This window comes from Falco cherrug, chromosome 3 (assembly GCF_023634085.1).
Source record: "Falco cherrug isolate bFalChe1 chromosome 3, bFalChe1.pri, whole genome shotgun sequence".
In the NCBI taxonomy this organism is placed as follows: Eukaryota; Metazoa; Chordata; class Aves; order Falconiformes; family Falconidae; genus Falco; species Falco cherrug.
Genome location: NC_073699.1, coordinates 56,455,443 through 56,480,224, shown reverse-complemented (window position 1 = coordinate 56,480,224; position 24,782 = coordinate 56,455,443). Strand labels below are relative to the sequence as shown.

Sequence of the window (24,782 nt, the reverse complement as noted above, 5' to 3'; positions counted from 1 at the left end):
GCTGATATTTATTTTATGCTTTGCAAGAAATAACCATGTAATGTGGTTAATTTGTAGATCACAGAATCATGGAATGGTTTGGGTTGGAAGGGAGCTTAAAGATCATCTAGTTCAAACCCCCCTGCCATGGGCAGGGACAACTTCCACTATACCAGGTGGCTCAAAGGCCCATCCAGCCTGGCCTTGAACACTTCCAGGGATGGAGCATCCACAGCTTCTCTGAGGAACCTGTTCCTGTGTCTCACCACCCTCACAGTAAAGAATTTCTTCATAATATCTAACCTAAAGCTACTCTTTCTCAGCTCAAAACCGCTATCCCTTGTCCTATCACTACGTGCCCCTGTAAAGAGTCCCTCTCCAGCTTTCTTGCAGGCCCCCTTTAGGCACTGGAAGGCTGCTGTAAGGTCTTCCTGGAGCCTTCTCTTCTCTAGCCTGAACAACCCCAACTCTCTCAGCCTGTCTTCATAAGAGAGGTGCTGTAACCTTCTGATCATCTTTGTGGCCCTCCTCTGGACTCACTCCATGCTGCAACAGGTCCATGTCCTTATGTTGGGGGCCCCAGAGCTGGATGCAGCACTGCAGGCAGGGTGTCATGAGAGTGGAGCAGAGGGGGAGAATCACCTCCCTTGACCTGCTGGCCACGCTTCTTTTGACGCAGCCCAGGATTCGGTTGGCTTTTGGGGCTGTGAATGCACATTGTTGGGCCGTGTCAAGCTTCTCATCCACTAACATTCCCAAGTCTTTCTCCTCAGGGCTGTTGTCATCTATTCTCTTACTAGCCTGTATTTGTGCTTCAAATTGCGTGATGGTGTGAGCCAGATTAACTAAGATTAGGAAGGCTTTTTGCTCCTCAAAGCAGCACTGAAGCAAGCTCAGGCAGTTTCTGGAGGTATCCTGTAGCAGAAAAGAAAAGAAAAAAAACCAACAACCAAACCACATACTAGAGAAGACTTCATTTTAACATGCCCTTTTTATCTGAATATAGGTATGGCAGGAGAAAATGTAAGAATTCACTGATCCTTTTCTGCCAGGAGGCTCCTAAAACCTGCTAGCAGTTACTACTTTGTAGAAAAGCTTTTGGATTTTTCTAGCTCTATAGAAGACAACTGTACACTGCTATAGCCAGCACAAAACTGAGTTGTGGCTAAAAGAAATGTTCTTAACCAAGGTATGAGTCACCTGTACATATACTTCTCCTTAGCCTTACCAGCCATGTAGTCTTAGACCAAGATTTAGGCTTGGTTAATCACTTTTTTGTTCTTGTGATTCAATCCGTTTGATTTGGTTTTAGTTCCAAAATGATAAATTAGCTGCATGTGGAGAGTTTTTAACTATGAACTTTATAGCTAATTTATGTCAGTTTAGATTGCAATCTAGCAAAACACATCACTGTGAAACTGAAACCAGCTGAAGTACTTCATGTTTAAATGTATATATGCTCCTTATTGGATGACCCAGATTGAGATTTACATTGGATGTAGAGTAGAATGGGAACATTAGAGAAAATTGTTGCCGAGTTACTATAGGAAAATGCTCTCATTGAGCTATTAATTAAGATAAAGTTACAGTATGAGCAGAGCATCAGTAGAAGAAAAACCTACTCAAAACCGAGGGCATTAATAGGTAATACATGACATGACATTGTCCTTATTTGGTCTTAATCTTCCTCTTTTTGTAAAAGAGAAGTAGCAAATTGCTACTTGAACTGTTGTATGCAAAATCAAGCAGGGTTATTGACATTTTATTCCAATGCTTTAGGTTTTCTGTATTTCTTAGTTCTTTATTTTTCACTTATTTGTGACTCAATACTGATATATCTTTCTGTGTTTACATACTGTGCCTCTATCAGAGTCAACAGTCAAAATCTCATCAACTCTAGTGAAGTTAAGATTTCATGATGTATGCCTTACATGTGATTCTTAGTCACAGATCAGAATTCTTCACTCATATCAGCTGTGGTGTTTTATTCCTAATCAACATTTAATTTGTGCTGTCAAACTCTATGCTGTCTTCCTAATATAATTTATGTAACACTTTGTTATGCAAATCTAGATTTTTCTAAGGCTCGGATCATTAAGTTTTAAAAAACCCCCAACACTGGTGGAGATAGAATAATTTGCAACAAATAAAGCCCATATGAGCTGAAGTTATATACACAGGGAGAAGGAGCCTCTTCAGCAAGTTCCTTTTTCTTTAAAGTAAGATAAAAATGTGGCTATTTACCTCCTCCCTCTGGACAGACTTGGTAGTAGAATGTAAACAGTATTCAAATAAATGAAAAAGCATTTTTTATTTTTTTTTTCCTTCAAAACTGCGGATAGCTTTTACATGCATTGCATTTAAATAATATTCTTGTTTATGCTTTCTGTGTAAATACCGCTTCCTTAACTATGTGAATATTAGCTGTATCTGGTTTAAGCTTTTTGTGCTCTAGGATTAGATTCTGGTCCCAGAAAGGCATCAGTAATTACCCAGTGTATTATCTTGCCCTGAAAAGACAGAAAAAACAATTCACATTCCCCATAGTAACTGGGACCACTTAATGACCTTGAGGGTCTTCTTTTGATTAATTGATTTGATTTGAGCTTTAAAAGTTTTCATTTGCTATCTATAGTTCACAAAGACAGGTGGGCCAAAGGTTAGATTTAGTAACTGTCAAAGGTTAGTTTTAGTAACCATTTTAAATATCAAAGTTCATGTACTGCTGTGCAGAGTATCAGTTTGGGAGATGCTCACCATAAAGAACAGCGAGGTTCAGTTATGTACTAAAAGACCTCAAATATTTCAGTAAACTCTACAGTCAAAACTAGCAACTTATAAAGTGCAAGCACGATATAGGGATTGCTATCAGAAAGTTAAAATATGTCTTGCAGTTCTCTCTTTAAATGTATAAGGCAATTTAATATTAGAACTAACAGATGCAGCACAATCTATTTTAGGTCCTTGTAGATTAAAACTTTGTTATGTTTTGATCAGAAAGAAAGCATGTGTTCAAAAAAGCCCTCTCTCAAATTTAAGTGGAATATGTCGCTTCGCCTTTAAAATGTGCATTATTGTCATGTTCTGAGACTGGGTATATTCTTTTTATTATTGTTTCTAAAATAATTAAATGAACTCTGTCCATGACACTGAAGACAAAGAAGCCTCACTGATCCTGGAAAAAATTACCTTTCCAATTATCACATATAGAACAACCTTTAGTATTTATTATCTCACAACAGGAGAGTTATGTATTTAGCTGTATTGGTACTCAAACAAGATCAGGATAGAGCTTTATTTTATTTTTTCAATTACAACTGTTTTCAGTTACAACAATGGCACTGTTGGCAAATGCTTATCTTGGTAATCACTCTAACTCTCAAATAATTTCAGCATAACTGCTGTGTAACCAGTTGTTCTCCATCCTGAATATATGCAGCTGATAATACAGTGTTGGGTTTGTCTATGCTCAGTTGCATCTTGGGGTGTTTTTGTTACTGTTTTTTGTTTTTAGAATGTTGTGTACTGTTTCTGAACTCTAATCCTGTTATCCAGAGCAGGTGCAAATTCTCCCAGCTTTTGAGAAAGGGGAAAACAAAGATTACCTTTAATTCTTCACAACTCTGTCAGTATAGAAACACATCGGAAGAAAACATATGAACTACAAACTGCAAAAAAGGTACTCGTACTTTTCACTCAAGCAAAGAGATCTTTCTTGATCAGTGCTGTTCTCCAAAAGAAACGCATAAAACTTGCCAATATTAAGTAAATGAACTGCATTTCTGTAACTGTAATGAAAACTGCTTGAACACCTATGATTTGTTTTCAATCCTTTTTAAAAAGAAATTATATAGTTATAAGAATGCCAATTGTTCGAGTGACATAAATGCAAGGTAAAAATGACTATTTGTAAAATCATCACTGAAGTATAACTGCTTACACATTTTAAAAGTAGAATGTAATGAATAAAGCAAAAAAATGTAACGAGTAAATAAAAACCTCTTGATTCTGCAGCAAAGCATGACAGAAGTAGATTTTGTAACAATTTATTAATGCTACCTCTTGAGCAAGTTATATAGGCTACTTACTGACAGGAGTAGGAGAAATGTTGAATTTCCTTTACTTGGGACAGCAATTAAACCTAACCTGGGAACAAATTTATGACTCGAGATCACGCGTTCTTTCAGAAACACACAAGAATGGTTCAGGGGAGCTGCACGGCAGGCAATGGGGACAAAGGAACAGAAGGAGGAACTACCCCGCTTGTCCCTCAGGAACACGGGCCACAGGAAGGGAAGGCCGCGGGTGCCGAGGCAGTCCCGAGAGAACCGGAGCCGAGGGGCTGGGCAGGGAGGCCTGCAGGAGGCCCTCACACAGAAGTAGCTGATGCACGGACAGGCTTCGCCATTTCGCCTCGGTCCGGGAGGTGCCAGCCGGGGCCTGCCCAAGCAGGAGCCGCGGCCCTGCCCCGAGGCTGGGCCACCACAGCCCGGCTGTCCCGGCAACACTCTGCGAGCGCCCCTGAGCAGCCGCCTCTGCCCTTCCGACCCGCTCGCCAGGTGGGCTCCGGGACGCAACAGCGATCGCACGGGCACACCGACCAAAGAGGGCCCGGACAAGCCCCGCGGCGGCGCAGACGGACACCCACCCGTGCGCCGACACCCGCCGAGCGGCTGCGCTGCGGCTGGCCCGCCGGGGCACCGTCCTGGCGGCGGCACCGGCCGCCACGTCCCCGCCGCCCCTGCGCAACTCCCCCCGGGCGCATGCGCACACGGCCTGCGCCGGCACCGCCTGCCCTGCCCCTCCTCCCTCAGGTGCCCATGGCGGCGGGCGACGCGGAAGTGGCCCAGCAACAAGTGAGCGGCGGCGGGGTGCGGGGGGCTGCGGGCAGCGGCGTGTGTGCGCTCGGGCTGGCACGGTCCTGCCGGGCCGGGCCGGGCCGGGCTGGGGGTCCCTCGGGCGGGCAGTGCGAGAGCCCCGTCGCCGGCGGTGACTGTGGCTTCTGGTGAGCGCCGGCCTGGCGAGGGGCGTGGGCAGCTTGGCTTTGTTCAGGCACCAGCGGGTGACTGCGTATGGGCGCTGGCGCCCCATTCTAGGTGTTCCGTTTCTAGGCGGAAGGCGGCCCTCCGTTTTTTGTGGGGCTCTGTTGGGTGGCTTCGCTCGGTTTTACCCCGTAAGCGCTCGCACTCGGGGTGTTTCCCCTGCGGAGGGGCTGGGCCACCCCGGAGCGGCGCTGGGCTGCGGGGGGTGTTCTGGCAGCGCCGCCACCCTTTGCTCACCTTGTCACCGCTGAGAGTTACGGGATTAGCCATGGAAACGCAAAAGCTGGTGTGTGCATGGAAGAGCTGAGCAAAGGTCACTTGTGCTGCGAATCGGGACTGGATCCCCAATATTTGTGGCCTTCCAGTGCAGTGAATCTTGTCGCGCCTGTAAATAAGCTGTAACAGAGAGAGCCTTAAAACTGTGATCGGCACACAAGGTTGTGGCCTTTGGCAGGGTTTATTGACTTTTCCTTAATGCTTTTTACAGATTGATGAAATTGAAGCTCTTTCATCCATATATGGTGAAGACTGGTGTGTTGTTGATGAAGATGAAAAAATCTATTGCATTAAGATAAATGACTGTCTGGATCAACCAAAATGGACCATCTGTTTGCAGGTATGGTGATGTTAAGGAGTTTGGCACACAATTTGAAGTTGAACTGATTCAGGCAAAATCTTGTGCCTGCATGAAACCCTTTTAAATAGGATTTGTTATCTGCTCATGTGGATTAAGGAGCTTTTCGACTGGAAACTGGCATAGACTTTCCAGTGATTATTCCTGTAACTCATCAATGTGCTTGTGATATTTTCAGTAGTTACATATCCTAATTCCACAACTGACAAAAACTTATTTCAGTGTTTTTCTTCAAAGGCTAATTTCTGACATATTTTTTTACATTGACTTTGTGCAGGACGCCTCAGTGAATCTGCTGCAATTGCTTCAAATTTACTTTTATGGAAAATGTGGATATGAAATGAAATTCGGATCAACTTAATTGAGTAACTAGCTACTTTATGTTTACAGAACTGAAAACAGCGTTTGCTTTGTGGAAAAAACACTGAAGTGTCTTACTTATGGATGTGCAGTGCCACTTAAATCAGTCCAGTAACCATGTATGCAGCTTCTTTCAAATTTCTTTTGCACTTTATTTTGCATGACACTTCATCTGTAAAAATTGCACCATGAAATATAATATTTGTATGCATTACCATTGTTGGAATCTGCAATACAGATACTCGGGTTTTCTTGACATACTGTAACAACATACTGAACTATTTTCTTCGTTTGTGACACTAATAGTAGTCCTAGTGCTGGGCGTCAGAGTCTATCAGTAAAGCTGATAGGAGTAGTCTAGTGAATACTTACCCTGAATTTCTTTCAGGTGATTTTGCCACCAGGATATCCAACTGCAGAGCCACCTATTTATCAACTAAAGTAAGTGAAGTTTTCTTTCAAACATATGGTTTTTTTTTTCTGTATTACCTCTGTTAACTGTTTATGGTATAAGTTGAGGTTTAGATAAGATGACTCCTTGAGTTAAAACATACCAGGGATGGGGGATGTTTCCAGCAAGAATAGTCTGCTCTTTTTCCTGAGTTAGCCTCATGGAGCTCCCTGTGACAGTTTGCTCTCTTCCCTCAACTCTATTTCTTGCAGCATTATTTTGTGGCAAGGCAGCAGTTAGGCTGTGGAAGGTATGGTGGCTGCTGCCTGTTGTGTTGGACCATGATGTCTCAGTGCTTCCTTGGGTGTACACCCCATGTCTGGATCTTTGTTTCAGATTGTAAGGCATGCTTTTCATTTGAGCACTGACTCTTGTTGGGATGGAGCCTGGCATGTGCCATCTTCCTATTTTCCTTCCCTGCTCTCCCCTTATTGCCTAAAATGTAAACGAGATGGGAATGGAGACATGTAAGCTAGGTCCCTGATTTGGATGATGGAGGGACCTGCAGAGCATGACACACAGCGTTATCTACTTTTTGGTCAGCAGTATTGACAAGGCAGTGCAAAAGAGTGCTGGTAAACTTGAGGCAAAGGTTATAGTTTAACGTGAGACCAAGAGGGTACAGGTACAGAACTGAAGGGTCATTCTAAATATAATAGATACTATGGTGCTGAAGGAGTTGGAAAGGTAAACTAATAATACATAAGATGGCCCTGAAGTGACAATGGCCTACCATGAAAAATGATTCCAGCTTTTTTACCTGAGATAGGAAAAGGCAGCCCAAGTTAGGAGTCTTGAAGGAGAACTGGGTGATCATGCTTTTACCAAGATATTTACAACTGGAATCTTGTTAAATGAGAATGATTGACAATATTATATTTTTAAGGTGCTTGTCACATTTCTTTTAAAATGTATATTTGTTGAGATGTTGGAATCAGCATATGGGCACAATTTTCATTGTATTTCTTTTCATTCTAGTGCCCCTTGGCTTCGGAGAGAAGATTATATGGAACTAGCAAATAGCTTGGAAGAAATATATGTGTAAGTTAGACATTTGTGAAATACAGTAAAAGGAGACAATGCATTTTCAGTTTCTTGCCTTTCTCAGTGTATGCTTTTGAAGTACCTGCATGAAATAGCAAGTTTCTTTTATAAATCTAACAGGTAAAGGTGCCATTTGTTTAGTAAGCGTTTTGCAAGAACGAATCGTGTTAAACTGACAAATTTGATTTATGTTGTTTAGACCTGGTGTTCTGTAAGGATAGAAGCTTCATTTTGACTCCTAATAGAATAGACTCCCTTTAGAATCTATGAGATCGCTTATGAATTGGTGCTATGAAGTATGAGATTTCTGCATCTGTTCTACATTTAAATGTTAAATGGCGGGATGTGGAAACATTCGATCATGTCTTAGAGTGCATAAGTGGCAAAACAGTTTTTCTTAAAAGATAGCTAAGGGATAAGTAGGTTTTAAAACAAATTAAACATATGTAGAATCTATTAACTAGAAACTAACATAGCGGACTGTTTACTGTCACAGAGTGCATTTAACAACAATGCATAATGAATGCAGGAGAATAAAGGGAACATTTAGAAATACTCAAATTATGCGTTTCTGAATTGGTGTGAAATTGGGGTAGTAAATGTAGTAATTTTATATGGTTTACTTAATTCTTCAAGATCCCAAAGAGAATATAAATGAAATGAAATGAAAATACGTCATAAGGAAGCACAGTCATGCCCAAAGTACTAAAATCTGAACATCTCGCACAAGAGATGTTTTTTAATGCCATAAAATAAGGAAGAGAGCACTTAGCTTGCATGCGAGTTTTTGTCTAATTGCTCAGTTACTTTGATTAACTTGGGTTTCTTATCTAATTAAGCAACATGTAATTTAAGCAAGTAAAACTGCATTTGAAGTGTTTAAAAATGCACAAGGATTGTAAATGAAAAGTTCTATGGGGTCCTATTAACTACCGTTGTTCAGTGGAACTAAAAGGGCAGAGATTGTCCTTATCTCTGTCCAGATTCATAGGATTTGCTGGAGTTTCTACCAGAGGTAGAGCTGCTGTAGGTGGTTCTTCAAATGTCCTGAGCATCTTGCACAAGTTGCCACATGAGGACTGTGAGATGGAATAGCATGGTTGTGAAGCAATTTTCTTTTCTTTTCTTTCCCCCTGCAGTCTTGTAGGCTGTTAAATTGTGCTAGTTATACGAGTCCCTTGCAGCTCCATTCTGTCTGTATCAGTTGCTGTTCAGAGCCCTCACTGGTCTGCTGTCATCTTCGTTTGTTCAGCAGGAAATGAATACATTTGTACTTTAGGCCGTGTATGTCATTTTAGACTTTAAAAACCTGGAGTAGTCACTGATATGCACAGTGTTTGTAAAAGCCTTTTATCTATCCAGTGTCTAAATAGTTATCAAATAAACAAAGGTACTTTGCATCATTTACATTGTGTGTTTCACTAGGTTTCTAGTCCCTAGTGATCTAAATTATGTAGTTCTGCAATGTAAAACAGTATGAACTACACTGTCAATCACTATATTCTTAAGGAGGTGGAAAAACTGGATAATTACAGATCACAAGTCTGTTGTAGGAGACCCAAAACTCTTAAAAACGTAGCAAATGTTTGGTTTGTTTTTTGTTTCTTTTTTTTTCCGGATATTCTTCTGGTAAAACTTTTATTCAATAGAAAGCTTTGTTTCATGACATAGACAAAAATGACAAGAAAAACAGCAACATAGAAAGGTAACCTTTCAACACTGAGTGTAATTTGCGAATAGGCAGAAACTGAAATTGGGTGATAGCTGAAGAAATTGCTATTTACTTATGCAAAACAGGGCAATCTTATTAATTGTCTTATCTCTCTCATTCCATCATTAAAACAAATATAGTTCTTCATGTATTGAAGTAGTGCTTCCGTATGATAAGAAGCAACATGAAATCAGGATGTTGAATTGTTCTGGATTCTGTCCAGATTTTGAAGAGAGCGCTACAAGGTTATAAATTCCTTATTTTTGCTTGAATATTTTTCTTAACGTATCTATATTTAGATGAATTTCTGATTGTATTCAGCAGTAGTGCTGTATACATTAAGCAAAGTAAGCGTTTTCAAATGTAATTTTGTCACTTATATGTGCTTACATGGTGCCCCAGATGGTGGCAGTAAGAACAAAATTAATGAGAAACCGTGAGTTACATACAACCCTAAATCTTTAGTTTTGTTTTTGAGGCATATTAAAATATAATTGTAAAGACAAATTTTTAGGACACCATTTCAAATATATTTTGTTTGGGTCGTGCTGCACGTTAAGGCAGCATTTCTTAACTCTGAGTGTGTGCATTAAAAATGTATCCATCCCGTCCTCCCCCAGTACTTTAATACACAGCTGTGCCCCCCAGCTGAGGACTCCTAAACCTAAATCCTTACCTCTCTGTCCTATAGGACTGCTTGTTACCCAGACTCTAGCATATCAGTCCAGTGCTTCACTGTGTCGACTGCCACTCACTATCACAGTCCACTGACATCAGCCTCTGCTGTGCGTGCACTGGCTGCTTGAGGGGGAAGAGAAGTGGGGTTGTTCCAAGGAAGAGCCCACTCCCAAACGTGAAGGGAAAGAGCCCTCAGCCACAGAGCATCTGAAGGAGCTCACCACTGGCAGTACGTTTTGAGGAGAAAACTGATCTGAAACAAGCTGTAAGGCTAAACATCCTAGCTTAGTATTCTTTTGAAAATACTGAAGACTGGCCAGCTTCCTTTTCTCACAGTTGCTTTCCCTTTCCTTAGTGGTCAGAAAGCTTCTGGCTGTTCTCCAGCAGTAGTGCTTTTAATGTTGTTTTTTTAAAAAAAGCCACTCACAGAAAAAATCTATAATGATGCTGATATCATGTGTTTCACCCAGTGAACTACTGAGACAGAACTCTTCACAAGCCCATCTAAGCTCTTTATGTCACTAGATTATAATGGTCTGTTTCTGTGTGTCTGAAATCTGTATATGGTGTACTTTTCAAGTGAAATCCACAAAAATTATTCTCTGTTCACTGTGAGTTTTAACTTCCAGACAGAACCTTGGTGAAAGTATACTTTATTTATGGGTGGAGAAGATACGAGAAGTTCTGATAGAAAAGGCACGGTCATCAGATCAAGGTACTTCAGAAAATACACAGGTTTTTCAGTTTAGTTCTTGTTCCACTGTGAAGTAAAAATTCATTACAAGTTAAAACTTTATGCCCGGTTTTGTATTGGATCTAAATAACAGAAAACAGCAGTCTTCAGCATCATGGCTCATTGTTTTACCGTGATAGCTGCCTTTTTTGAAAAGCGGTAGAGGAAGAAAAGGAGGTGGGTGGGTGGCCTCAGTGAACTAGAACAAGGTCCTCAGTTCTCTCAGGAATTAAATTACTTGTGTGAAAGCAAGAGTGCTGCACACAGGTACATTATTCATTGTCCTCAGTTCTGCAAAGGGATTATTCATATCAATACTTAATTTCTGGTGTTAAGTGCACTCTTGGGGGATTGCAGTTAGCCTCAAGAGAAGATAAACTTTGGTGGAATGTGCAGACAAATAACCAAGTATTCTATCTTAGTTGCATTTTACTATATTGGGATGAGAAGTACATCATCACTAGAGTTGCAGTCATTACTCTGCCCTTACTTTTACAGTGACAGAGTTTGTGTAAACTCACAGTTTGTCTTTCAGAAAGTGGTGGAGTTTTCGTGGTGGTTTTTGTTTGTGCATTACAAAGCTAAACTGCTATGAGGTGCATGAGTGACATGCATGCATGCACTTGTGGCAAAAGGAAGAAGAAGTATTTTTCTGTTACGGATGTTAGTTTAGTCCTATGAGGAATAAAAGACTGCAGAGGAAAAAAAACAGATGTATTTTCAGTGCTGCTTCATAAGGTCTAGTTTTAGTCTTTCAATAAACAGTGCATTTTGTTGCTACATCACAGACATTTAAAAACTCATTTTTCATTGATGTGACTAAAGGAGTGGATACTGAGAAGTGCAAATTTTACTGACAATATTGGAAGTTTGTTGGGTATTTTGACTTCAGCTTGTGGCTTCTATTTAATGCATGTAATGATTTTTCTAGGCCTTTTGAGCATGCTGTATCACCCCTCTGCTTTTTCATAGAATGTACCTATGTTCTAAGAACTGCATCATCACTGCCTCATAGGCCCTCTAAATAGGAAACTACTTTGTGATATATTAACTTGTCTGTATGGTAGATTCCCTCTAAATCCAGTTGCCAGAGCACTGACTGTGTGCGATATTTACTCTTTTCCTGTTGACTGTTACTTTTTGTGTGTCCTATGAATGAAGTAAAATAGGATTTTGGGAATCCTGGAGTGCTGGAAACTTGTCCAGAGAGATGTTTGAAATATAAAGATTTTATAGCTTCATGAAATAGCATTGAACATCAGGTCTACATTTTTCCCCAAATGACCAATAAAAGATTGGAGTTCTTGTGAAATATCAGATTATTTTGGACTCTAAATTCAGACTAAATTAATGGTAGCACTGTAAAAGCTTAATGGAAATTAAAAACATTATTGTTCTTTTCTTTTTAGAAATACTGTTAATTAGTATTGAAACAGAAGATACTGTGCAAGGATCCTTGCATGAGTATTGTATTCTAAACTCTGAGGAAGATTATAGCTAATACTGGACTAAGAATTTCTGGGTTTTGTTATAATTAATGTTATCATTCTGCATTTCATAATTTTTAACAGTAAATTGATTAGAACTGAAAAGCCAGAGATTTTTGAGAAAAAGAATTTAAAAATTTGTCTGGTCTCAAAAAAGATAATGTAAGACATTCTACTACTTGTATCTTAATAGATCCAGATATTAAGAAAACCAGTGAAGAAGTTGATGAAGATGATGGAGATGATTTTCTCTTAGACTATCAGCCCATTCAGGAAGAACAAATTAAAATGTTAAATTACATTACATCTGAAAATCAAGAAGGTAAAAAATATGTCCTTGTTAATTCTGATGAAATAACTTGGAAGGGAGAGGCCGTAAGATGGTGGTTTTCTGCTCAGCTTTTGAGTAAAATTACTAACATTAAAATTATAATAAAGATTAATAACAGTCATAAAAAACCCCAGCATATTTTTGGTGGTTCTGTATGTCATCTTACGTATGTTAACAAATCCATTTTTTGAAGCTGAGACATGTTTTACTTACGTAGCCATATGCAGTGTTTCAGTACCTTTTAAAAGAAAACAAACTCTTCCTTGTTTGTGATCAGTAGATGAAGAACTGCCATCCATACATCACGGAAACCCAATTACAGATCGAAGGAGTACTTTCCAGGCACATCTGGCTCCTGTGGTAACACTCAAACAAGTTAGTAGAAATCAAATCTGCTCTTTTTGTCTGTACTTTGATCTTGAAAAAGTATTACTGAAAAGCCAAATACGTCTATCTGTCTTTGCTAATATTGTCTGAGTAGTCATCAGTTTCTCACTTTCATGATCAGCTAAATAGCTCTAAATATCATCTCTGCAGTGCTTCCTGCTATTCTTTACCATTATGTGCATTAGATGTAAAAGAATAATAAAACTGAAATTTGACTTTTGGATGTTGGCAAGTTTTATCATAAGATATTTGGAAGCTGCTGAGTCTACCATGTGTTACTTAGAAAATGAATTAAAATGAGTTTATAAATGTTTTCTTTCCTTCAGAAAGGAATTCAATTGAAAAATACACTTGGATAATGGATAAGTAAATCTTTATCAAGACCTAAGTTAGAGGGGTGAGCATGCTTCTAGAGGTGTATTTGCCTATAGCTAGAAAAAATCTTAGCGCTAGTTTTCTCTTGCTGATCCTTGGTGTGTGTAGACCTAGGCAGAGTGCTAGAAAAGGGCAGATACATTTTGTTTCCCATCATACTTCCCCTCTTTCAGCAGTTTAACACAAGGTAACAAAAGTATCCTTGTGTTTATATTACTGATTTTTCTTTTTTCTATCCTTTGAGGAATTTGTCCCATTGCTTCTTGCACCGGAAATAACTTTTAGAATTCACAGCATTGTATGAAAACATGCCTTCCAGTGTTTGCTGTGAATCAGTTGCTCATAACTGTTTGTTGCACCTCTCCACTTTCTCTGTGCAGTTACATTTTTCTAGACATCTGTCATATTTTATAGACCCTAGTTTTCTGTTTTCCAGGCTAAAAACCTCCAGTCTGTTTTGGTACATGTAATGTATGCTGTAACCTTTTTGAAATGCAGATCAGAACCGTACACAACAGTGAAGATACAATCACTCCAAGGATTTATAGTGGTGTGAAGAGTTCTTCTGTTTTCCATATTCTTTTCCTAGTAATATCTTTCAACTTACTTTTTTGACCGTTATTGAGCACTGAGTTGGTGTTTTAGTAGTAATGTCTGCTGTAACAGCAAGATCTATTTTTGCAAATGCCAATAGCTGGTTTGGAATTACTTTGTACATCACTTTGCATCTATTAATATCAGTCTCCTTTGATCTGTTTAGTGGGGAAACTACTGAACAACTCATGTTTTCTTGTAATTAACTGAGAGTTGAACCTTGAAAGGATTTTCTTGTTGCAGCCTACCAGTTTGTGCTGCAACAAGGCTTTACCGTTGGTCAGATTCTACTGTCTGTGCTGTACCTCCTTCCTCCAGAGATCAGACCACACCGCTGCTCCTCCATCCAACCCCTCTCCCATGCTCCTCAGGGCTATTTAACCACTTAGCAGAACGAGCTACACCTGCACATCATCCATGTCAATCAACCCACTGCCTCTGCGGCAAGGCCACAGCTGCATGTTATCAATGCTAATCAACCCACTGCCTTCATCCCTCTACAATTTTCTTCTTCTTTTTATCTAATTCTAGCTTTTATTTTAAGAATTTTTGGTAAGGGATCTTGTCAAATGCTTTTTGAAATTCCAGGTAAGCTAGATCTACTACATGCTCAGTGATTCTGAAAGAATGTTGGCAGATTGACAGGGTTTTGAGGCATATTTCTGTATAAAAAAGCTGTAACATTTTAAGTTGTCCATAGGTTTTGGGTTTTTGCTTCCTCATTAGTTTGCCTAGTATGGACATAAGACTTTTGTCTTTAGTTCCCTGCATCCTTTCTGAAGTACCTTTGAGGTTTTGGTATTGCATCAGTCATCTTCTGCTGCAGAAACAGTTTTAACTGGTAGGTTAGATACCTTAGCTATAGTTCAACAGGTTCATACTCCCTCATTCCAGTGAAAGCTAGCTTCTTTATCAGCTGAAGAGATTAGTATATGCCCGTAATACTTCATTTGCATAATCTATATGCTGCAATGATATTCACTGATATTTTAGGACAGATTGCTGTGTAAATTCCTTTATTGAGTATTTTTAATAGTGGAACTTAACTTCCAGTATAGTTTTGAATAATGGTAGCCAGAGTGGTACTGTAATTACTTAACAGAATATGTTACTATAAACCTTATGGGGCAAAGAAAGTGATTGTCATATTTCAGGTAGCAGGCTGTATTTGGTACCATTGCTTTTTCTTGTCTGAATTTGTCTTATTCTGACATTTAAAATGTCTGTGAGTCTTGGAATTGACATTGATTTAGTAAGGTAGCACTGAAAACTGATCTGTTTAAGCATCTTCTGTCTTTTATAAGGAGGTGTGTCACTGACATGTAGAGAATTATATCCCTTAATTCCCTAAGGCAGGAATAACAGAGAGGGGAACAGGAGAAATAAAGGCTCAGGAGCTACAACAGGAAAAAAGATAAACTGTTGTTTAGCTATAAGATGTGTGTCTTGGAGGTTCGTTGCTAATACAGATACATAATGAATCTTTAAGGTATGTTTTTAGGAGCCTGGTAGCTGACAGATAAGTAATGTCAAAGGTGATGATTATTTCATATGCCTTGTACCCTACGTCCATGTATTGAAATATATTTATGAAAGTGAATTAAGTAATATAAGTTGTCTTTCTTCAGTGTTCCCCTTTAGGGGGGAAAAAAAGGAGAAAGCATGTCTGAAGCAATGTTCTCCATTAATAAAAGGAGTTTTTTCATTGGGGTATCTTATATTTGAGGTGATTTTTATAAGCTGAATTTCTTCCAGAAAAATTGGAATTAGCATAGTATAGCTAAGACGGATATTAAATATGTATATTGATTACTCCCCAGAGACGTTTTTCTTTGGAGTGGAAGGCAATTTACTTGCCAAGCATGTTTTCCCAAATGTTTCAGTAATGTTTTGCTCAAACTAGTATTAATTTTGTATTATGTACCAAAACAATGTCTTCATCAAAGCTCTCCTTTTGCTAGACCAAATTGGAAAGGATTGAACAATTGCTAGCTTGTTTAATTAGAAATGGAAGATTAACTGATACTGATAAATGTTTTGAACTTGGTGGTACTTAGGAGCAGAGAGATGTCATGGTGGGAATATCTGTTTTCTGGGAAACAGTGACACTTCCAGACCCATAATAGAACTTTTTTTTTTAGTATTATTTCTGTGAAATGGAAACTCTGAAAAAAGGTGTGTTTGTGGAAAAAGGAAAAACTCAAAACGTAGTAGAGCTTTCTAAACATCACATGTTTTTTGTGAAATATGTAAAAGCAGTGTGTTTTTATGTTTTACATGGGAAAATGCATATCAAGTTTTGTTACATTCCAGCTTAATGTTATAGTTCAAAAAAGTAAGCAGATGTAATTGTTACTTAATGCTGATTAAAAATCTCTTCTAGATCTTACTGCCTCCCTTGTTTTGTAAAGTGATTTGACACCTCTACATCTTTAGCAATTACATGAATGTACACAATGCACAAATGCAAGGAACAGCTGTTTTCAGTATCCCAGAAAAATTATTTAAAACTAGCATGAGGGTACAGAGAAGTTGCTTCTTGAGTTATTGCTCTTAAATATTTAATTAATTTTATATCAAAGTGTAAAACTGTTTCATTATGGTATTAAGGTGGTGATGTTTGTTTAGCAGTGATATTGAGATGGTGTGTATGAAATCCCTGTTATAAAACAAAACTTATTTCTGTTTTCTTAAAGGTAAAGAGAGTTCTTGAAAAATTGAATGAGAACAAGAAAATTGCAAGTGCTACCCACAACATATATGCATACAGGTGAGAGATGAATAGTGATTTTTAAAATTTTTTTTTTCAGTGCTCTTTGAAAAATGAGTGCGGGATGTGAGAAAAGTAAAATTTCTTGCTATTAAATCTTTATAGGAGTAGGTTTCTTATTTGTATGGTGAAGGTTTTAGTCTTTATTTTAAACTTGAAGTCAAGAAAGTAGATCATATAGTAGTAAATATGTTAAGATAGTAAAGCAGCATTAGGAATAAAAAAAAAGACTAGAGGTGGATGTGAAATGTGTTGTTATACTTTGTTCTGAGTGTGAGCATGGAAATGCTTCATCATCCTGAACTAAATGTGTTTTCACTTGGGCAAAGTAACTTTTTTACCGGCAACCTTATATTTAGAAATAGCTGAACATTTTTAGTTGATACAAGAGTTGAAACAGAAAGCCTGATGCAGACATCTGACATATGAAGTTTCAGCTGTGAAACTTCAGGGAAGATGAGAAACAGGTAAAAGTGAGTTTCGCAGTGGTCTGTCTGTGGCAACTTTTGTGAGCATAGCTTGCATGAAATTAATTGCTCTCGGTCCAGACAGTGATGCAGATTTTCTGAGGAATGTAAGTGACAGTAAAAGGAGCCTTTTTCATTACTGGAGGAACCAGTTGTCTGAAAAAGCCCGTATAGACGCTGATCCATTCATATGCATTCTGGCGTGATCCTAATGAAATATGAATGAGACCAAGTGAAAGCTTACTTTACCAAGAAGTCTACCTAAGTAAAAGGTTTCTATAGAGAGGGGGTTTCTGTTATTGCCAATGATGATCTGGTTTCTTTCACTCATACTATCTAAATAGATTTCCAAAACGCAACAGAAACATAGTTTCGTATTTGTCATCTAGTACCAGAAGCCTCTTTGTCACTGTGTCACCTGTGGATTAACCAAGTTTGGAAGTTATGAAATCAATTGGTAACAAACAGTAGACCTTCAAGCATTACTTCTGGAAATTTAGACCTGGGCAGCTGTCCTTTATATCAAACAATATACCCCAAAGTTTCCTGGAGTGCCTTGTGAGGAAGGAGGTGGCATGGAGAATCTAAAGTTGAACTTCAGTAATAGTTTCATGCTGCTGCTGAAATACAGACCTAAGTAATTATTCATAATATTTTTGTTCGAGTTCTTCCAGTTTGTGGTTGTGTATCATAATTCAAACCTGTATCTGGTAGAGTTGGTTTCAGCTAGGCATAATTATTAGGTGAAAAACCTAAGGATTTTTCTGATTAGGGATTTTGCACTGGTAATGACTCTGGAGTTAAGCTGAAGCAGAATTAGCTAAAGCCCATGTAAAAGCTTCTCAAAACTTGTTCTGCTGTACAGAATAAGTACTTGTGGTTTACCCTAAGCCTCATCCTGTTTTCATGTAAATGTCCTTAGTAGAGAAGTAGAATTGATACACATGCCTATAAAAGATCTCAGACTTCATTAATCATGTCAACATGTCAGTTGATTGACTTTTTTAAAATCTGTTTTGTTTGGGTGGGGCTTTTTCTTTTTAAGAATATACTGTGAAGATAAGCAGACATTCTTACAGGATTGTGAAGATGATGGGGAGACAGCAGCAGGTGGACGTCTTCTTCATCTTATGCAGGTTATCAAAACTAATCTTTGACTTCTGGAAGTCTTGAACAGATTTTAAAAATCACTAATATATAAATAAACTTGTAGAAGATTATTTTAGTTATTGCTCTACCTGTAACCAATTAGAGGATTACTTTCTCAAAGGTGAAAGAAAACACACAAACTGTTGCATTTCCAAGTCTTGGATCATAGGAAAAAATAGTGCTTCATAGGTGCAGTAATAGTTTGAATGGTTTAAAAGATAAGTAAATTTTGATTCCTATGCTTACTGTGTGGTGTAAGGTATATAGAAAATGAAGTCTGGAAGAAGCTGATTGACAGAATGCAACAGCTGACCTTTGCACAGCCTTTCATTTGTTTTCCTCAAATACTTGTAATAAAAAGACACATTTGATCTTGCAGAGTAGAGCTGCAATTGCAAAAGGTAGTGAGAGTGAACGAGTTAATTTTTTTTTTGATCATTTAATATGTTTCTTTGTGCTGTTTCCAGTTGTGGGTCTTACTCGTACTCACATATATCTCATTTTTCAAGTGTTGAAATGATAATCCCTTGGCAAATTTGCTACTAAATGCGAGTTGAAATTGATAAATTTTGATTCGCTGGCATGATGCAAGCCCTAGTAAAACCATAAATAAAATACCATAACTACAGGGGACAGCTGGGTATATCTTATGCAGTGCCTCAAGTCACTTAGCTATATCAGCACACTAATTATTTTTTTTAATTTTCATTTTTAGATTGATGTCCCCTTTACAACAGGGGTTTTCTAAAGGTGCAATTTTCACCTCTAGGAAAACATTAAAATAGTTTATGGGCTGATTTCTGTATGTTCATAGGTCTCGTAGTTTTTCTGTTATAAGCATCTATGAAATATGATCTAGGCATGAAAATGAGATGGTTTAATACACTTAATTGTTGCTATAGTTACAGTTTTTCTTTTGCAATAGAAATCTTATCTTGTTTCAGATAAACCTAGCACTTCAGTCAAGATAGCACTTTCCGGTTACAAAACCCCCTGTATTTTAGATTAATTCTTTCGAACGTAGAGTTAAAAAATTTGCCAACTGTCTTTGGCATCCTGTTTACTGTGAACAGTTGCTATACGTAGACTTTATGGCCAGTGTGTAAATGTGGAGTAGAAAATGCCTGTCAAAAAACCTGCCCCAATCCTCCTTTCTTTTTACATTATCCTTTTTAATTTTAAAATTCTAAGAATATTTCTGTCTTCACAAACAGTAATAGAATCTTTTAATAGTATTGTTCAAATTAGACAAATATATGTATTTTTCTCCTTAATGGAGTCGATGAATAGTTGTTAACATGCCTCATTGATAGCGAGTTCTTACGTGATTTTTCTCACCTCCACCAAAGCGCCATGATACCTTGCAGACCACCGTGGTTTTGTTCAGCCTTATGTAAATAAAGCTGTGTTTGCTCCGTCTGGCTCCAAGCTGTCTGTGTGCATTAGTGTAGTTGCTTGTAAGTGAAGACCTTCCACAGAGATTTCAAGATTACTTCATTTGAGGGACAGATTCAGAATCGTGGTCACTAACCATGCAAGGCTAATTTGAGCAAAAATGCTAACTAGTGATTGTCACTGCACATTTCCATGCAGTAACGTATATCTTATATTTTGACAAGATGTGTGTTTCTTTCTGATTCTTAGTTGGCATTCCCTGTGTTACTAGTGTTTGCTGATGATGGGGGGATCTTGAGGAAAGAATTGCTGTAAGGCGGAATAAATGCCAGTTTTCAAGTCTAGTCAAACCACTTTTAGATTTTGTGAAAAGTAAAGCTGTTGAAGGCCGCCTGTGTTTCTTGCCTTCAATTCCAGTAAAAGAAATCACCACTTCTGTTTAACTCTGTGAGCAACAAAATCAAGTAGAGTCTTAATACACAATTATTTCATGTTACATGAACTCTGTGTATGCCTTTTTGAGCTCAGGAAGCAACTGCTTGGTTGTAAGGGACTAGGACTCAAACCTGGAAAATGAAGAGGGTTTTATGTATTATCTGGGTGCCGTTGCGAAGTCCTCCTGCACATTGCAACAGTACTAGCTTATAGTATTTTAGTATCCATGTGTGTAATGCCTGTCCCCTGGCTCATCCATCAGCACTTCCAAAAATGTGGATAGACAATCTGCTTAGTGTCAGAGGCTCTCTGGAAATAATAATTCATCATATCAAAGAATTATAAATGTAACTCAATAATTTTCCCTTTAAGTCATGCCTAAAGTTTGTGACATGTCGATGAACAACTGTAGCATGCATGAGATAGCTTTGTGCCCTTTCTGAAGGATATTGAGTCATTTTACTTTGAATTTACCTTTAGGTAGGAGCTTGGAGATGGAAGCTTACCACAACTGCGGACTTGTTATTGTTTGTTACCCTCTGATAATGTATGTGTGACACTTACCTGACTGAGTTCTTAAAAATGTGAGATAATAGACTTTTCTGTTTAAAATTTGTGTCAACAGTAAAACTAGTTCAATGGAAAAAAACCAAACAACCAACCAACCAACAAACCACTTTTATGTCTTCTTTTCTTTTTTAAAATAGATTCTGAATGTCCACAATGTATTAGTTGTGGTATCCCGCTGGTATGGAGGTATTCTCTTAGGACCAGATCGTTTTAAACATATAAACAATTGTGCAAGAAATGTACTTGTGGAATACAACTATGTACCTTCAGTGGTAAGTTTCTGCCACTTAGGAGGACGGCATTTGTATGTGAACTTGTGTAAATTGCCACTGTTAAGATGAAGCCAGAAGAAAAGTAGTATAACCTGTGGTGTTCTCTGGTTGCTTTGATGCATTGAAAGTGTGCATAGGATCAGTGGGAAGACTCCTGAAGAACTTCAAAATAAGTTAGTGACCTGATTTCTCAGTGTGAGGTGTGCAACAGAAGGGTGGCAGCAGTTGGGGACATTGATCCAGAATATGAATTTGAGGGTTGGGGGAGGGTGGGAGGGGGAAATGCCTCTTCCTGTGTGTTCAGAAAGCTGGAAGCTGCTGCTTCTCTTGCTTACCTGTTCTAGTGTGTAGGCAGACTGATCCTGGGAATCACTGTAACTAGAAGGCATTTTAAAAATTGAAAGCTTTGTTAGACCCAAAGAAGTTTTCAGAATTGTAGATGATAGACACCATTTAAAAAGAAAAATGACAACTAGAAGAATTCAAACAAAGTAACACTAACTGTTACAGAAAAGATTACAGGAAAATGGTCCAAGGGAGCTTAGATAACTCGGGTGACAGAAGTTCCAAATGTCTTTAAATGGCATTTTACTTCTTAAGAAACTTAGGTCATTTAATAGTCTAATATTCTTGTTTTAAGACAGTAGGGAATAATTACTAATGAATACTTGAAAAAGTATGCAACTGTCAGTTTTCCTTTTTATATGAAAGTATCAAAGATTGCTGTGGCTGAAGGCTGAGCATTTATTCCTCCTACGCTTTTCAGTTACTTGCTTTTTTGCATTTTAGAGGCAGTTTATCAATGTTCTCTTATTTGAAAGTGTTGCTCATAAAATGAAACTAACAAGATTTTGAAGCATTTACCCTCACAAAAAAGTTTAGTACCAAAAATTACACTTTTCTTTTTTCCCTTCTATTTTTAACAACTTAATTCAGACTCTATGGTGTATTAACAAAGGTATTTTGTTACCAGTGTTCATCAGAAAAATAACAGATGGAACTGACAGTAATTGATATTCTAGTACCATAGATGTGGCTCTTAGTAAAAGTATTCTTTTAGCGGAGTTCAGACATCCTGTTAGGGTCAGTTTCCCTCCCATGTGCAACAGGTAGAAGGGAATAGGTTAAAATGTCCCAGATTCTGGCCGATGTAGTGGCAGATCCCTTTGTCTTTTTGGGGAGTGCTTGGAGTGAATGCCTACTGAAGAAGAGTCTTGTTTTTCAGAATTGGCAGTCAGTAAGCTGACTTGTGCGTAAATGTAAAATGCATTACAATGGTGATCGTTGATCCAGCAAAACTGGTAAAATTTTGTTTTTCCCAGTGTAGGTTTGTTTCACTTAGGGAAGCAGTTTTAATATATTGGTGCGCGGCGTAGTGTAGAAGTATTCCTGTACTGGAAACCTCTTCCTTGAGTGGAAATGGCTTAGATTATTTTTACATTATATGCTTCTGTTGCATAGCTCTCTCTATAATTTTATCGTTGCTGAAGGCAGAAGTTTCTAAATAGCAAGATAAGCAGACAAATTAATGAAACTGGATAAATATAAAACAGTTCAAAACTTTCATAAATCTCAGTGAACTATGAACACTGTTCATATTAAAAATAATTCTCATGGGTGACTTTGAGAGAATACTCACAGTGTGTAAGAATGCTGTTTAAATTTTTAAATGCTTGTTTTTCATTTCAGGAAGAATCATCTAAACAAGCAGGAAAGAGCAAAAAGATAAGGAAGGACAAGAAGAGAACAGAACACTAATTTATTTTTAAAAACTATAAAATATTATTTTCCATGTATTTATACAAAGAAAACATGGACACTATTGCCTTATCCAATACAACAGACATTTTGTATTCAAAAAGAATTCAATAAAGCTGTAGATGTATTTTAATCTTGTTCTGTGATTTCTTTTGCTGTTCTTAAGTAGAGCTTAGGCAGAAGTTTTCTATATTCATGTGTGTTTCATAACATGGAGCTGAGTGCATTGCAACATCTGGAACCCCTTCCACACCCCACCCCCTCCCTCCAAACCATGGTTGACTAATTTAAAATGTTCTCTATTCCTGGGTTCAAACTCAAACACCTGTTTTGTATTAGTAATTGAATTCCCTAGTTTGTTGCATTGAGGGTGAGACTCATAGGGAGTCATTCATAGACCAGGTCACTTATGAAGTTTTAGATTTTCTGTACTTAAAAGGAAAGTGTGTGGCCTTGGAGAGCCTGGTCCTGTCTATGCAGTTCTTGATCATACTAGATAGGGCATGCTTGGTGACATAAGAAGGACTGACATGAGTGACAAACTAAGAAACACAAATTCCTTTGGAATTTCTTTGAGGATTGTTCTGTGGCTGTCAGGACTCTAGGAGCCTGTTGAAAAGCTGAGAATTAAGTGTTGTGTAATGAAAGAAACCAGTGATTTCAACAAAGAATATGGGGATTTTGAAATCGGATGGTTACAGCTAGTAGCGAACATCAGTAAACATTCTGAAGTGACTTCCATGGTGTAGAGTGAGGAAAAAACAAAGTGTTAACGATGTGATCACAAACACTTGAATTTTCTACTCTTTTATTAATACCTTCCAGACTGTTCTCTAATGCATTGCAAAATAATTAACAGGACCTTTTGTCAGTTAATTGTTATGTTGCTATTTAGATTAGATGTAAATATTCTTTAACATTCGCTTGATATCTTCTACTTGGGGAGTATGGACTTTAATGATCCATTGGACTTTTTTTTCTTTTTCTCAAGTTAATTTCTAAACTTTGTGATCCATTAATTACTAGCTGAGTCACAGGTGCTTTCTTAGGTCAGGTACATCTTACATAGCTCGTACAGTAATGTCAGGGCAGTGACTTTTTTTAATGATGTTTCTCTAGTGCTTTTACAGAGTTCAGAGGTGTATTTGTAAGACTAACTGATTTGCCCACCGGTTCAGTATACGACTTTTTGCCAGTATGTTTTTATACTGAACTGTTCATTATAGTTCTCTAGCATGGGTACCCCAGAAAACCTTTCCCAAGGCATCTAATCAAAGTAACTACTCCAAAGTTTGATAGCAACAGAGATATTCCTTAACTATTTCAGTAACTTGATAAGTACCACTAAAATTCATGACTTAAATTTAAATTTTTGGTTTTATTGCTGATTCTCTGGAAGATAGGTTCTGCGTTGATTTATTGAAACAGTTTTATGCAGTTACATGACCTTGTCTGCATAGTAAAACTTCTGGGTTAAGCCTTAGCATCTGCACTTGTGATAAAAAAATTGCATTCCTCCCAGGGAAGGAGATCCATGTATTACAGTATGTATCGGTCTTGCACTTTTTGGGTCATACAAGTATTTCTTGTTCATAGTTCGTCTATCTTATGGGTAGACTCTTTTAAAGTAAAAATTATGCCATTCACTTCCAGTACTTTATTGACTTAAGTATTCCAAGGTTTCTGTTGCTTTTATGAAAGTTTGAAATTGTAGCAATTACTTAATATGGGAAGCAGGTGAATTGCAAGAAGTTCTGCTGCAGCTGCCCAAGACGCAATTCCATTCATGGAAACACATGTTCTTCTTCCAAAGAGCATCCTCTAAGCTTTGAACGCTCAGAATCAACAAGGGATTCTGAAGGTCTGAAATTCTGGGTGTTCAGTCTGAGGTATGTGAAAGCTAGGTGTCTGGTCATTATTATTATTATTATTATTATTATTCAGAAAGTATTGATCCTTGCCCTCAAGAGTCTCATGTTTCAGTATGTGTTAGCAAAAACTAAAACCCCAAAATTGAAGGAAGTTGTTGATAACCACTTTCTGCGTAAATGAAATAGACAATATAGGTTATCCAGTTAGTGAGCCAAATGAATCCCCATTCCTTAAAATGGCTGGAAGCAAACCATCAAAGGGGGAATACGTATTTTCATGCAGTTTCTT

General features: G+C 38.0%; 1 protein-coding gene across 2 annotated transcripts; it reads left to right on the top strand.

Annotated features, from left to right (window-relative positions):
- Nucleotides 1-3,540: 3,540 nt before the first annotated feature.
- On the top strand, nt 3,541-22,755 carry IMPACT (impact RWD domain protein). 2 transcript variants are annotated; one of them, XM_055703557.1, is made up of 11 exons: nt 3,541-4,835; nt 5,509-5,637; nt 6,404-6,456; nt 7,445-7,507; nt 10,529-10,614; nt 12,313-12,441; nt 12,728-12,825; nt 16,503-16,576; nt 18,089-18,179; nt 20,730-20,864; nt 22,554-22,755. In XM_055703557.1, the coding sequence occupies exons 1-11, from the start codon at nt 4,140-4,142 to the stop codon at nt 22,620-22,622; spliced, it is 1,623 nt and encodes a 540-aa protein (XP_055559532.1). In that variant the 5' UTR covers nt 3,541-4,139; the 3' UTR covers nt 22,623-22,755. The 2 variants fall into 2 exon arrangements, with proteins under 2 accessions (XP_055559532.1, XP_055559533.1); XM_055703558.1 differs by having other exon boundaries at nt 3,544-4,835; nt 12,731-12,825.
- The last annotated feature ends 2,027 nt before the right edge of the window (nt 22,756-24,782 follow it).

Bases quoted from the DNA above. Each gene is read 5' to 3' on its own strand.
- IMPACT (XM_055703557.1), top strand. From the start codon at position 4,140: ATGACTCGAGATCACGCGTTCTTTCAGAAACACACAAGAATGGTTCAG. The intron at 5,638-6,403 runs GTATGGTGATGT...AATTTCTTTCAG, and splicing joins AATGGACCATCTGTTTGCAG to GTGATTTTGCCACCAGGATA. The intron at 12,826-16,502 runs GTTAGTAGAAAT...GTTTTCTTAAAG, and splicing joins CTGTGGTAACACTCAAACAA to GTAAAGAGAGTTCTTGAAAA.